At 32.5% G+C, this 16,871-nt stretch overlaps 1 protein-coding gene across 1 annotated transcript in view; it reads left to right on the top strand.

Moving 5' to 3' along the window:
- CSMD3 (CUB and Sushi multiple domains 3) overlaps window positions 1-16,871 on the top strand; it is a 1,253,935-nt gene that overhangs the window by 111,915 nt on the left and 1,125,149 nt on the right. Inside the window, exon 2 of the mRNA XM_044245069.1 lies at window positions 11,611-11,833. Within this exon, the coding sequence (XP_044101004.1) occupies window positions 11,611-11,833 (223 nt within the window). The remainder of the gene's footprint in view (window positions 1-11,610; window positions 11,834-16,871) is intronic.

Raw genomic sequence — 16,871 nt, forward strand, 5'->3', positions numbered from 1 at the left:
TAATTTGAGTAGCAAAATTTAAAATGTAATTGCCATCTACAACATACCAGTGACTGATACACTTTACACCTTGGAGAATCTCATCTTTTAAGTCTAAAATATATATTTACCTGATACTAATAAAATTAATATGAAATGAAATGGCAAATAACAAGTTTGAGTCATTGAAAAACTTTGATTTGAATATTTATTTTCCCCCTTTGATATATTTTGGATATCTTTTCAAGGACTCCTGTTACAGCAGTTATCATATACGTGTGTAAATTATTTGTTTATGTCTGTTTTTACCAGTAGCTTCTAATGCTTAAGGGCTGAAACACTGTTATAAAATTTTTTATGCTGAGTGAAATAAGTCAAGCAGAGAGAGTCAATTATCATATGGTTTCACTTATTTGTGGACATAACAAATAGCATGGAGGACAAGGGGTGTTAGAGAGGAGAAGGGAGTTGGACTCTGAAAAACAATCTGAGGGGTTGGAAGTGGCGGGGGGTGTGGGAGGTTGGGGTACCAGGTCGTGGGTATTAAAGAGGGCACGGATTACATAGAGCACTGGGTGTGGTGAAAAAATAATGAATACTGTTTTTCTGAAAATAAATCAATTGAAAAAAATAAATAAAAAATAAAATTTTTGTGAAAATCTAATATGCACTATCGTGTTTGGCACCTAGTCCATGCTCAATGAATGATATGAAACTACTGATTTCAGTGTAAATTGGTTTTGCCCAAATGATTATTTCTGTTGATTATTGTGATATAGTTCAGACATAGGCTTTTAGAATGAAAAATTATTTTGGTTGATAAAGATGCTGAAATAGTGGTTGTGTGATAGAGAATGAAGAAGAAAAAGTGATAAAGATAAAACATCACAAAGCAACTTCTACTCCTAGCTCTGGTAGAGTAGCCTGTATCAAATCTTCCATCAAAAATGGTTATAAATAATAGATAAACCCAAAATAAATCAAGCAAACAAAATGTATTTATTGCCAGACTTAAGTTAAATACCGGAGAAAATTGTTCAGGTAGAAGAAAAATAAACTTAATGGAAAGATTGAAATGAAGAAAAGAAGAAATGTGTAGGTATATCCAATGAATGTTAACTTTAGATTAAGAGAATAAGAGTGTCTTTTGGGTGTTTATAATATATGTATAATTAAAGTCTACAAAAATAATGGTGCAAACATCAAGGGATGGGGTGGAGTTATAATGTTCTACTGTCCTTGCTTTGTTCATGAACTAATAAATGGACTAATTATAGTTTACTCTAATCATCAAGGCTACAAATTTTATTCTCTAGGGTTACCACTAAAGAATATGAAATTGACAAGCTAATAGAGGGAAAAAAAGTCAATGAAAATACCCACTTCATTAATATAAAATAAGGCAAAAAGGGGAAATAAAGGGAACATAAAACATATGGAACAAAGAATACATATATAATTAGAATAAGTTAAAAGATAATGACTCTAACCTAGAAGTAAAGAGTAACACATAAACTTTAAGAAGTTAAACCCTACATGCTATTCATAAGAAATCCACCTTGCCTATAATATAATAATCATAAGTACATTGGGCAGTTATATGCCTGTCTTTAATAATCATAAGTACACACACTAACTTATAAATAACTGAAAGTATCTATACTAATGTGAGATAAAGAGACTTTGTGACACAACCATTGGTGGATCCAAAGAAAATAATTTCATAATGGTGGAGAACTAAGTTCACCATAATACCAAGAATTATTTGTCTAGTAATTTACTGCCCAAATACATGGAACAAAAATGAAATAAAAGGAACAAATGCACATTGCAGAGATTTTTAAGTTACTTGGTAGCAGATTAAGAAGACAGAGAAAAAAATTAGTATGAATAATAAAGATCTCACTAACACAAATAAAAATTTGACCCAAATGGCATACATTCACCCAATAAATGAAGAATACTCACTCATTATGAATCTACATAGACATAAACCAATATCAGGGATGCTGGGCTGGCATATTTGGTTAAGTCACTGAATCTTGGTTTCTGCTCAGGTACTGATCTGCACTGAGTGGAGTCTGCTTAAGTTTCTTTCTCCATCTCCCTCTCTCACTTGCCAACCAACTCTGTCATCATGTCCTCTCTCTCAAATTAATTAACTAATTAATTCAACAAAAGAAATTTACCAATATCAGGTTATATTTTCTCCTTCAAAACATTAACATTTGATTTCCTGAGATTAAAAACTGACCTTCCACTCTGAAAATAATAAAATATTTTAATGTGTTTTTATTGATAACCTGAACTAGAGCCGTGGAATTACATTTCATAGGCACTGTCTGCTAGCATACTTGATACATTTGGGCAATAGGCATTTTTCATTCTCTGACAAACTGGTAATAGGGTTTTCTAGTGCGTTTATTCAAATTTGTGTGGTCAAATTCAAAGAAAATAGATTAGTTAAATTATGTAATGGAGCTTCATGGCTAAAGATGATAATTGTAGCAATAAATAAGAGGACAAGGAAAAGAAAAAAGTGTTAACATGTATAATAGTCACTATGTTTAAAACACTGTTCAAAGAGATTTGCAGTTGTTAACATGCTTAATTGTTAAAACAGTTACTCATTATCTCATTTTATAAATAAAGAAACTGACACATAAGGTAATTTGCACAAAAAGAGTGCTAAATTGTGAAGCTGGGATGTCTAGCTGCATAAACTGAGGCTCACTGAAAAACTGGTATTTTCGATAAAACCATAAATTACATTTTACAGTCTAATTAAAGAGACAATTGCAGACAAGAAAGTCTCAGTAAATTCATATTTTAGAGAATGAATATTAAAAATACAGTGATCTTTTAGAAAAATAAAACCCATTGCAAATTAAAAAATTTTTAATGACTATTTCAAACTTTCTTATCTCTGCTATAATAATATTGCTTAGACATCACCCAAATCAAAACAATGTGTCAATGGTTGATAAATGTTTAACTTTAAATGAAACAAAAATATTTTTATTATAATTAACTATACTTTTTTAACAATATGAATTTTAGTTTTTAATTTTTTGAGTGTAGTTGATACACAATGTTACATTAGTTTCAGATGTACAACAGAATTCACCTTCTTCATATGTTATGCTAAGGGTTACCACAAATGCAACTACCCTTTGTCACTGTATATTGCTCCCAAATATCATTGCTATATTCCTTGTGCTGTACCTTTTATTCCTATGACTTCTTCTTCCCACAACTAGAAGTCTGTATCTCTCCCTCCCCTTCATCCATTTGGCCATCCTCTGCCATCTCCTCTCTGGGAACCACAGTTTGTTCTCTGTATTTATATATCTGATTCTGCTTTTTATTCATGTATTCATTTGTTTTGGTGTTTAAATTCCACACATGAGTGAAATCCTATGGTGTTTGTCTTTCTCAGTCTAACTTATTTCACTTAGCACAATGTCCTCTAGGTGTCACTATTTGTAGATGACAGTATATATATAGAAAACCCTAAAGACTCCACCAAAAATCTATTAGAAGTAATGAATGAATTCAGCGAAACTACAGGATATAAAATTAATACCCCCAAATCAGTCTGTTTGTATACATTAAAAATAAAGTAGCACAAAGAAAATTAAGAAAAGAATTTCATTTACAATTGCAACAACAACAACGAAAAAGTAAAACAGCTAGGGAAAAACTTAGCCAAGGAGGTGAAAGACATGTACTTTGAAAACTTTAAGACATTAATGACAGAAATTGATGATGACACTAATTAAAGAAAAGATATCCCATGCTCATAGATTGGAAAAATTGATATTTTAAAATGCTTATACTAACCAAGGCAATCTACAGATTCAATACAATCTGTATCAAAAAATTAGCATTTTTCACAGAACTAGAATAAATAATTCTAAAATTTGTATGGAAACAAAAAAGGCCCCAAATAGCCAAAGCAACCTTAAGAAAGAAAAACAGAGCTGAAGGTATCACAATTCCAGATTTCAAGATACATTACAAAGCTGTAGTAATCAAAATAGTATGATACTGGCACAAAAATAAAAGCACAGACCAGTGGAACAAAATAGAGTGCCAGAAAAAACCCCACACTTATATAGTCAATTAATTCATGACAAAGGGGGCAAGAAGGCAAGAATATACAATGGGGGAAAGACAATCTCTTCAACAAATGATATTGGGAAAACTGGAGAGCTACATGCAAAAGAAAAAAAAAGAAAGAAAGAAAGAAAGAAAAAAAAAGAAAAAGAATCTGGACCACTTTCTAACACCATTCACAAAAATAAACTCAAAATAGATTAAACATAAATCTAAGACTTGAAAACATAAAACTTCTAGAAGAAAACATGAGGAGTAATTTCTCTGACCTTGGGCATAGGAAAGATTTTTCTATACGTGTCTCTTAAGGCAAGGGATAGAAAAGCAAAAACCAAGTATTAGGACTACATTCAAATAAAAATCTTCTGCAGGGTGGAGGAAACCATCACCAAAACAAAAAGGCAAAGTACTGAATGGGAGAAGATACTTGCAAATGATCCAATATCCAATAAGGGATTAATATCCAAAATACATGAAGGACTAATACAACTAAACACCAAAAAATAATCTGATTTAAACGTGGACAGAGGACCTGAACAGACATTTTACCAAAGAAGACGTAAGGATGGCCTACAGACACATGAATAGATGCTCAACATCACTCATCATCAGGGAAATGTAAATCAAAACCACAATGAGATATCACCTTACACCTGTCAGAATGGTTAAAATTAAAAAAAGACCAAAAAAAAAGACAAAAAAATGTTGGCAAGGAGGTGGAGGTAAGGGAACCCTTGTGCACTGTTGGTGGGAATGTAACTCGGTACAGACATTGTAGAAAACAATGGAGGTTTCACAAAAATTTAAAAGAAATACCATGTGATCCAGTAACTTCACTACTGGGTATTTATTCAAAGAAGATAAAAACACTAATTCTAAAAGGTACATGCACCCCTATGTTTGTTGCAGCATTATTTACAATAACCAAGTTATGGATGCAACCTAAATGTCCACTAAGAGATGAATGCATCAGGAAGACACACACATACACACACACTGGAATATTATGCAGCCTTAAAAGAAATGAAATCTTGCTGGTTAAACACATTTTAAATATTTGTTACATCTATTTTTAACATTTGCTTTATCTAGAAATATGTAGTTTCTTTAGATGTCTCAATTCATTTCAAGATGAGTCATATATCATAAACCCTCCGAAAGAAAACAGTAAAAGAAGATACACGTGGAAGAATAAAATGATAATCATAGAGTTTAGAAAGAGAAGAAATTGCATCGAGGGACCCTCTCTATTTGTAATGTCTTGAGCTTGATATCAAAGGAGGTTGATTTTCACTCACTTCACAGTAACAGGAACCTCCTACTTCCTGCTGGGTGGTTTCGAAAGACATGTAGGGTAGGTAGGGATGTTCACCACCACCCAACTACAACACTGCTCCCTTATAGTTGTTAATGGAAGCAAATTAAAAAACATGGATTTTTCTTTCCATTTGATGATAGCGAAGCAATACCCACCACCACTTTTCCTGATGGGACAGTCTCAGAAGAAGCCAGTTAAAGAGAAGATTTAAATAAGATCCAGAATTTCATAAAGTAAATTATATTATCCAGGTTGCAAGAAAAATCATTTATTGTTCCAAAAGGCAACAAGATCTCCAACTTAATGGAAAAAAAGATCAATGAATACCAACACCACATGACAGATATTTTAAAGCAGCCAGGATAAACGAAATTCCCCAAGAAACAATGCAGACACTTAAAACAGATAAAAAAAAAAAATTAAAGTGCTGGTAAATCAAAAGACTCGGCAAAGAAATGGAACATAGAAAGAAGAGTCAAATCAAAATGTTACATAAGAGGGGCTCAGCTGGTGAAGCATAAAACTCTTGATCTTGGGCTAGTAAATTTGAGTCCCGCACTGGGTGGAGAGGTTACTTAAAAATAAAATCTTAAAAAAATGCTACTTAAGAAAAGTGCAATAACTGAAATGAAGAGCTTAGTTGGTGTACTCAAAAGAGAATGGAGGGAATAGAGAAAATAACCGAGGAACTGAAGGAGAAAAGAAATGACCTAATCTAAACAACAGAAAGAAAGTAGTAAAAAAAAAAAAAAAAAAGATGAACAGAGCACCAACGACCTGTGTCACTGGAGTCATAGAAGAGAGTATAGGGCTAAGGAAGTACTTAAGGAAATAATGACTGAAAACTTTCCAAATTTGGCAAGAGACATACACCTACAGATTAAAAAAGCTGAGTAAACTCCTAAATTGAGAGGCACAAAGAAATCCATACCATGTACATTATAGTTAAACTGAAAACTGAGGACAAAAAATTCTTGCCAGAGAAAAATGACACCTTGCCTGTGGGAGAAAAGTCAACAAAGGTATGGAACTCAACAGGATGCACTAATGGTATAATCAACACTTAGAGAACACTCTATTTTACAACACTGGAATACACATTTTCAAGTATTCAAGGAACACATATTAGAGATAGACCATATCCTGGGGATTAAAACTTAAACAGATTTGGACTGAAATCATCTAGAGTATGTTCTCTGATCACAATGGAATCAAACTAGAAATTAATGTCAAAAGTTAATTAAAATCCGAACAATTGTATATAAAACAATTCTCTCCTATAACAGCCATGGTTTTCTTGAAAAGGAAGATTCAGTGAAAATTTAAAATACACTAAACTGAATAAAAATGAAAATATATCTAAATGTGTGAGATGAAGCTTAAGTACTACTGAGAGTCATTTTACAGTACCAAATACATGCATTAGAAATAGAGAAAAGTCTTAAATTAACAATCTATGCTCCCTCTTTAAGAACCAAGAAAAGAAGAAAAGCTAAATTCAAAACGAGGGGAAGAAAATAAATAATCAAATAAGACGTGAACATTTGAAAACAGAATAAAGTTATAGAGAAAAAAATCAATGAAATGAAAACCTTTTTTTAAGATCAATGAAATTGGCAAAGCAATAGCAAGATTGACCAAAAAAATGAGAAAAACCACAAAACTACTAATATTAGGAATACAAGAGGGGTTATACCTCAGACCCCACATGCATCAGAAGAATAGGGGCATATTATGAACAACTCCATATTAATGGATCTGACCGCTTAGAATTCACTCATTATTTAAACACACACACACACACACACACACACACACTTCGCCTGATATGAAGTATTTACTGGTAGTGATGCAGCTACCAAGGAAAACTAAGGAAGTTCCTCAAAAAATTAAAAATAGAACTACCATATAAGTCAGCTATCCCACTTCTGGGTATTTATCAAAAATAATTAAAAGCAGGATCTTTCCCTGCTAAGCAGAGAGCCTGATGTGGGGCTCAATCCCAGGACCCTGAGATCGTGACCCGAGCCGAAGGCAGAAGCTTTAACCCACTGAGCCACCCAGGCACCCCCTAAAAGCAGGATCTTAAAGAGATACTTGTACTCCCATGTTCACTGCAACTTTATTCATGATAGCCAAGAAATGGAAACAATCTAAATGTCCATTAAAGTGTGAGTGAATACATGAGGTGTTTATTTTCAGGGGAAATCAGAGGGAAATCCTGTCATATTTTACAACATGAATGAACCTTGAGGACATTATCTTAAGTATTTATGAATACTCAAGGACCTTATGAAATAAGGTAGTCACAGAAAGGCAAATACTGCATGATTCTATTTATACGAAGTATCTAAATTAGTGAAATTCATGCAAAAGAAAGTGAAATGGTAGTTTCCAGGAGCTAGGAAAGGTGGGGAAATTAGGAGTTATTTTTCAAGGGGTATAGTGTTTCATTCATTCAAGACGGAAAAGTTCTAGAGATCTGCTGTACAACACTGTGGATGCAGTTAGCAATACTGTCCACTTCAAAACTAGTAAGAGGATAGACTTCATATTATGTGTTGCTAACCACAATAAAAAAAAAGGTTAATTGCTACTATTAAGTTCTTTACAATCTTTATCGCACAAGAGCTGTATGTCAATAAAGTTGTGAACTCTTGGTGATGAAAAAAGAGTCATTCAATATAATTGGGCACAAAAGCACAATTGCAGTACATAAACCACAAGTTTGAAAAAAAAAGTGAAAGGTAAACACAAAGTTATTTCTTGTCAAAGATCTCAACTAGCATAAAAGAAAACAATATAAAACTTAAAAATCATAAAAATACTTGTACAAATAATTGTATTTCCATACTGTACAGAAAAAGTAAAATATGAATGTGAAAAAGGGAGAAAAAATGAAAAATCTGTGTTCTTAACCAAATTCTTGTGACCCAAGTCATGTAAAGTTTAGTTTTTTTCAACTATAAATTGATTTTTTAAGTGGAAAGTCAAGGTGTGAAAAATACAACAGAAGGTATTCAAAATGTATATATGAAAGGCAAATGTGGATTACCCATGAGTAACAGAAAGCTAAGCAGTTGTTTCCTAAAAGAGAATTAGAAAGAAGAGTCCTTTAAAAATAAGTGAAGGATATGGAGAGGCAATTCATAAAAGAATAATTATGAATGAATGAGAAGCATATAACAAGATATTTGATCCCAACAATTATGAGAGAAATGTAAAATAAAATAATAAGATAACTTTTTTTTTGCCTTGTATAAAATCTAATATTGCCAAAATTGAAGCTGAAGTTTGAAAACACTTCATCGCCTGGTGATAGCAGTAGAAATTTTCACATTTCTTGAGGATAGTTCAGAAGTATCTACCTAAATTTAAAATGAGACACACCCATTTCTGGAATTTTATTCAAGGCATATATCACACAAGTATACAAGGATATAGACCCAAAGTCATTACTTGTGCCCCTGAAAACACAAAGACTAAAGCTGTCAATAAGAGATACATTAAATAAATTAAAGTACAGGCAGACCATATACCATATAGCTATGCAGTCATTAAAAAAGAATGTAGGAAAAGTACATATGTAGACCCAGAATCGGTGATATTTTACACATATACACAAAAACATTCAAAAAATAAGGAACAGTATGGCTGATTCTCTTTGTAAATATGGAAATATGCATATATCTGCATTTGCCTAGAAATGGCCTAGAGAGAGATACACACTAAGCTGATAATGATGACCAACCTTGTGAAGCCTAAGTAAATGAGGGAGAATTTATTTTACTTTTAAGAACTCTGTTTCTGTTTTGGTGGGGGAATGGAAACTATAAACCTATTGTTGACAAAATGTACTTTGTTATTATGAATAATGTGATGTTTAATCAAACTTCAATATAAACAAAAAAATGAAAATAAAATGAAGAACACAGTTGAAAAAGCTTAAAAATAGGTGTAATTCTTAATCGGCCTCGAGAAACAAAAAAGGAAAGGAACTGAAATGTATGAATCAGCAGGCCCTTAAAGAATTAGTGGCCAGAGCTGAACATGTTATTTTAGGACATATGTCCTTTTTCTAAAGCCATCACGGTTATGGGGCTTGAGAATATAAAAAAAAAACAGCCCATAGATCAGATTGTAGCTGAAGGGATTCATGCTTGCATTTAGTTATGAAGTTCAAATTGGAAGCTGTTCAGGCAGAAAACTAATAGAAATGGGTGATAGCTAATTAACCTAAGGCTTCAAAGTAATTGCTCTGCAAGAAGCAATTTAAAAGGGACCTTTCTCCTTTTTTTATTTTTGAAAATCATAAAATGCCTTATTTGACTTTCGGTGCATGAGCAAAATATAGGTATACACACAAGTATTGATTTTTTTTTTTTTAAACTTCTACCTTATTCAACTTCTTGGTAACTTTTTAAAAGGCCAAAAAGAATCACAAGAACTGTGTTTATATCAATACTGAATATCCCAGGTTTAGGATTTTGCGGTAAAATAGAGATAATCAGAGTAGGTTCCTAAAGTAAATGTGGGTAAGAGGATAGGGTTGTAGAGATTAATTCAGCCCCGAGCCACCTGCTTCACCATTGGGGTCAGTAGACCCAGCTACTCTGAAGCGTACAGTTGTTTGGTAGAGAAGTGGATACACTAGCAAAAGCATGGTATTCTTGTGAAAAGAGAATATCCCACATCATTCTCTGTCTGCCACAATCTACAACTCTGGCTTCCCATTCATATTTTTCAAAAAAATATCCGTACCTATCATATACTCATTCCTTCTCAGAGAGGGGAGACCCATATTTCCTACATTTCTATACCCAGTTCCAAATATAGATGCTTTGGGTAATAAAGTGTTCTTTCCCCCCAGTTAGCTCATATTTCTGACTTAACAGCTTCATGGCCCATAAGCTTCATGCACAACCCACAGATCTGGAAACACCAGTTTCTCAAGAAACATTGTATGTTTTCTAGATGTCTCCAAAAGTCAAGCTGTCAATAGTTCAGATTTCCCATAGAATTAGCACTCTCACAGAACCATGTAAGTTCCTTTTTTTTTTTTTAAGTTTTATTTATTTTTTTAGCAGGAGGAGGGGCAGTGGGAAAAAGTCTCCCCAAGCAGACTCCTCTCTGAGTGTGGAGCTTGATGGAGGGCTCTATGCCATGACCCCGAGATCATGACCTGGGACAAAAATCAAGAGTTAGACATTACGAACTGAGCCACCTGGGCTCCCTGAGCCATGCAAGTTTTTAAGATGGCTGCTGCCAGGGTGCTTGGGTGGCTCAGTCGGTTAAGCATCTGTCTTCAGCTCAGGTGATGATCCCAGGGTTCTGGGATGGAGCCCCACATTGGGCTCCCTGCTCAGTGGAGAGCCTGCTTCTCTCTCTCCTTCTACCACTTCCCCTGCTTGTGCTCCCTCTCTGTCTCTCTCTGTCAAATAAATAAACTAAACAAACAAACAAATGGCTGCTGTCAGTTGTCCAGGATTCAAATTTTCAATGTATTTTCTTCCTAACCCTCGGTTTCACTCTGATATAGTTAAAGATTGTGTTTATCCTAGGCCAACTATTCTAGTCAAAGAAAGAATGATAACGTATATTGTTTTTTTTTAAGATCTGAATCATTTATCCTTCTGGTAGAACCAGGGTGGGAAGGATTTTCCTAAGGCACACTGGCTACATGGTACAGATATGGACACACAAAAATTAGCATGTTTTACCAAGAAAAAGTGAAGTTTATTTTTTAAGGCATACCTTAAAAAATCATTTAGTTTTCATTGTTTTTTATGATTGTCCACGATTAGTTTGGAAACTACTTCGAGGGAAGATACCATGTTCTAAGGTTTTGTTTTTCTGTTGGATCATGAAATGGATAATTATGTGTGGAGAATTTTACTTCATCAACTATTCTATAATTGCTAACCATAAGATGTTTGGTAGATGACAAGTGTTTTTTTTGTTTGTTTGTTTGTTTTTTTGGGATTTTGCTAGCTATTTTTGCTAGTTTTTAGGATTTTGCTTTTCTTTTTAAGAAAGAAATCTAGATAATTTACCTATACTTTGCTATTTACAAAATTATGACCACATAGGTCTTAGAAAAACAAAAGGTATTTTTTTTTTCAAAACTATACTGTCTCCTGGATTTTTTGTGCTTTATACAATATTAATGTCTTTTTATTTGTCTTTTGTTTCAGGATTTATTTATACATGTGGTGGAACTTTAAAAGGACTTAATGGCACTATAGAAAGCCCTGGTTTTCCATATGGATATCCAAATGGTGCAAACTGTACATGGGTAATAATAGCAGAAGAACGGAATAGAATACAAATTGTTTTTCAGTCATTTGCTCTAGAAGAAGAATATGACTACTTATCCTTATATGATGGACATCCTCATCCTACAAACTTTAGGACAAGGTTAGTGTGTTTTGAATGGAAGAATGGAGGGGAAATATGTTATGGGTAAAATTTCATTTTACACAGGGTATGTAATGTTTGTGGTACAATTGTAATAAAGTCATATTCACCATTTAATTTTTATTTATTTGGAATTATATAATCTCAGGCACAAATTAGCTTAGTATGTTTGACTTTATAATATTAGTATATTAATATTATCTCTCAAAAAAGTGAACATAAATTGAATTATGACCTCTTCAGATTGGTTAAAAGTATTTGTTTTTTTAAATACTTATTTTCAGGCTTCATTATTTATGGGTAATAACTATTGATAAAGTGAAAGCATACCATGCAATGTGGATACTCAATTTTAATATACAACAATGTGCAAAAATATGTAAAAACCAATATTCATATAAAAATACATTAATTTTATATATTGTGCACGGTTTAAAAATCTAAATATCTGAAAAGTTGGATCTTTTAGGTCACTAACTGGAAAGTTTACATTTCTGTGTATACAAATGAAATTATTTATTTTTAAACTACTTGATAAAACAGGTGGGAAAATTATCTGACACCTGCCTATTATTTAAGTGCTTCTTCAAAATTTCTTCTTAGAATATAGGGTATCTAATTATATGAGAAATTTTTGATGTCTTATCAAAAACTCCTTTTAAATATAAATCAACTCTACTTCAATCAAGTTCAAAATATTACATATTTCATTAAGTCCCAGATTTTTACCAAAGTGTGTAATTTTTTAACTATAGTAAACCATTTTTGAACTTTTAACTCAAAATATTCTAAGCAGATAAACTCTTAAGATTTAAAGACTCGTTACATACTTGGCTATGTTTACACTCAGAACGATAGATAAAATGTCTGTGCTGTTCCAAACCACATGTTTATGCAAAGAAAAGTTCGCTAGTTTGATTACTGTTTATTTGTTTGTTGTTTGTTTTTCACTTATGAAGTATTTCTAATTATTTCTTCCCTTACATGAAGTCTTTCAATGTCTATTCCTTTAAGAAGTATACAGTAAGGCTGACATGTCTGACAGTGTTATTTCATTATCATGGCCAAGATCATTAAAAGCTGAATGTCTTTTGTTAATGACATAGCACAAAGTCAAGATAGAAAACAGACAGCACTGTGCACAGGAGAGGGGCTGGGGTGGGGGGGGAGGTGGGCAGGTATCTGTGTTCACCTGCACACAGGTTATGCATCCAATCATACATACTACAGGCTAAAAGAGAATAGAAAGATAATTCTTAGAGTTTCCAGCTGGCTAAAATGATACATATAAAAGTAAAAGGACAAAGCTTTTTGCATATTTTCTTAACAGAAGCAATGTGTGCGATATAACTGATGTAAATATAAAAAAGAAATAAAGCACTCAATGCTACCTGGCAGTTTCTAGCTATAAAACCACTGATAGTACGGTTTGCCTAAGTATCTATTCTCTCTAGATCCCCTTGAAAATGAGAAAACGCATTTTTATTTTACCTTTGCTCCTTTTCTTGGAGAAACAATTGTGGCCTCTGGGAAGTTAAAAAACTTTGTCAGACAGGGAAAATCAATTTTTTCTTTTCATTCTTTCTTTTCTAATTTGTAAATGGGAATAATAGCACTTAATTTACAGAGATTCTGTGTGTACTACAATGTAATGAAAGCTCAATAAATCTAATCCTTAGCATTTATTAGGTCCCCTGTACCTGACACTACCAAGTATTTTGTAGTCATTATGTTACTTAACTTCTCAAACAATGTGAAATATTCCTATTATTATCATCTAATTTTACAATTGGGAAAATGAGTCTTACATTAATTGCCCAAGGTTAATTTTGTTGAAAGTATCAAGAGGCAGGATGATCACTGCAACCCAGCTTTTTCTCAGTTTAGAACTTAAGCTTGTAAAAAACAAAACAAAACAAAAAATGAAATAAAATTCATAATATATAATTCATAAATAATGTATATAATCTCCATGGCTTATGTATTGATATATAAATCAAAGGCCATTTTTCTTTGACAAAATTTAATGTATAGATAAATAACAAAAATATTTTAAACATGTATAACATAAAAAGATATAAACCAAAAGATAAATTACAAATTTATTCTTGGTATTTGTTTTATGGCCTCTCTTCTAATATAAATCTTATACCATTTTTACTCTCGTGGATATATAAGGCATCTATTGGTTTTTATGCTTAAAGAAATCCTGTTGCTAATGTTATAGTTGATTCGAATTAGAACGACGAGGAGAAAAAATCTAGTGTGTAACCTTCCAGACTGTTTATATACAAAGTCTGAAGTTGAAACTGCTGCTGGCAATTTGATTCATTTTTGTGTCTGTCTCTTTGACTCACTGTTTTCTTGCTTTTTTCTTCTCTCACATTATCACTTAATACATGTCCTTATGGTATGTGTGCTTTTCTCTATCTTTTGGAAATTTGATACCTATATTTTGTTATCTTCCATGAATTCCAACAGCGATTTTTTAATGGCTTGCTGTAACTGTCTTGAAATAAAGCAGAGAAGATGGTTTGTAGGTCTTGTCATTCTTGCTTGTGTAAATAGAGGCATATTGGATTTACCAAACACAATTTCATACTTTTAAATATTCTCTAAAACTGCAATTTTTGATGAGCCTGCTTATTTTCCTGTGAGTTGGTAATTTATTAAATAAAAGCTGATATTGGGGGCTGGATGTGGCACTTGCATCAAAACACCATTAGAGAATTCCTTCATAGTTCCATATTTAGCTTTGGTTTACTTGATGCAGGAAAGAAATTCTAAGCTTTATTTTATTTTTTGTGTAAATATTGTACCTTCTCAATAAAAAAAAATTATACCAAAAGGTAAAAAAGAATTATAATCTTATGGGACTATATTTACATATTTAGGATCATACTACATATGCTATTTATGTTCTTATTTAATCTCTCTACATTGAAATATACATATTTCACATGTCACTAGAATTTGTGTTATCAGGTTATCAGATGCTTATATTTAATTATACTATGATTCATTTAATTATTCTTACGACTTTTTTTTTCTTTTATAAGTAATTCAGATATCAGCAGTAGATTTAATTCAGATAACCTCAAACCACGATCCCTAGGTGAAAACTATTCCAGAAAAACAGCATTTAATTCCAACCTCAGTTGTAGAAATTGACATGAAGAAATCTCAGGACCAGTCAACAGACAAAATAGGTCACAGTATCAAAATGTTCCCATTCACACTTTTTATTTTACTATTAGAAACAAAGTTCAGTTTTAAGAATGTTTAATTTTCTAAAGAAATACGTTCTAAGGTTCTCATTGAAAAAAAGGACATAGCTATCATAAAGTCATGGTCATAGTGTAGAAATGGCCACAACATGGGTTTTATCTTCTTAAATTGCATGAATTTTCATGAATTAATGATGCTATAATGCTAAAGTAAAAGAGGTAAATATCATGCTGGTAAGTGTAAACATATAAAAACTCTTCTTGGGGAAGGCAGGCAATAAAAATAAACAACTGCTGTACAGAAATAGAAATTTATCTGAGGGGGACAGGTAGTGAGGAGAGAGTCTGCTATTTTAACTTTCTCAAGTTTAACCAAGATAATTCACATAGAACACTGTTTAAGGCATACAACATGACAATTTTATATATATATATATATATAGAGAGAGAGAGAGAGAGTTTTATGCTTTATATGTGTTTTGTATACGTCAAAGTTGCTGAGAGAACAAATCAGATTCTCACCACACATATGGCAATTATGTGAGCTGATAGAGGTGTGATCCTTATTGTGGTAATCATATATATATATGTGTGTGTGTGTGTATGTATGTATATATAGTACATATGTATATATGTGTATATATATAATTACAATAATATATATTTATATGTATATGTATATATGTATATGTGTGCATATATATGTATTATACATAAACCTGATTTGTATATATACAATATATACTATATATATAATATTCTGTGTATATACAGAATCTGATTTTTTCTCTTAGCAGCTTTCAAGTATATAAACATAGTATTGTTAACTATAATTACTATAATCTACATTAGCTGTCTTAAGACTTTTCATTTTATAACTGAAAACATGTAATATTTGACCAACATCTCCCCATATTCCCAACCTTCAGCCCCTGGCAACACCATTCTACTCAGTTCATTCTACTCTACTCATTCTACTCTACTTTCTACACCATTATTCTGAGTTTGGCGTTTTTAGAATCCACATATAAGTGATATCTAGGACTAGTGGCTGATTTATCATCTATCAATGGACACTTAGGTTGTTTCCATCTCTTAACTATTGTAAATAAAGCTACAACAAACATGAGAGTGTAGTTATTTCTTCAGGATAGTGACTTTATTTCCTTTGCACATGTGCCCAGAAGTGGAATGCTAGATCATTTGGTAGTTCTATTTGTAATTTTTTAAAGAATATCCAATGTTTTCCATGGTGGCTGAACAAATTTACAATTCCACCCCCAGAGCACAAGTGTTCCTTTTCTTTGATATCCTCACCAATACCTGTTATCTCTCTTTTTTAATAATAATCGTTCTAACAGGTGTGAGGTAATATCTCATTGTAATATGGATTTCTAGTTCTCTGATGATTAGTGATGCCAAGTAAAGTAACTTTTAACTTACCTGTTGAACACATGTGTGACTTCTTAGGAAAAACGTTTAAGCAGGTCCTCTGTCCATTTTTTAAAAAAACTTATTTTTAATTTATTTTCAGCATAACAGTATTCATTGTTTTTGTACCACACCCAGTGCTCCATGCAATCCGTGCCCTCTCTAATACCCACCACCTGGTTCCCCCAACCTCCCACCCCCCACCACTTCAAACCCCTCAGATTGTTTTTCAGAGTCCATAGTCTCTCATGGTTCACCTCCCCTTCCAATTTCCCCCAACTCCCTTCTCCTAACACCCCATGTCCACCATGCTATTTGTTATGCTCCAAAAATAAGTGAAACCATATGATAATTGACTCTCTCTGTTTGACTTATTTCAC

The sequence above is a fragment of the Neovison vison genome, chromosome 4 (assembly GCF_020171115.1).
Source record: "Neovison vison isolate M4711 chromosome 4, ASM_NN_V1, whole genome shotgun sequence".
Lineage (NCBI taxonomy): Eukaryota > Metazoa > Chordata > Mammalia > Carnivora > Mustelidae > Neogale > Neogale vison.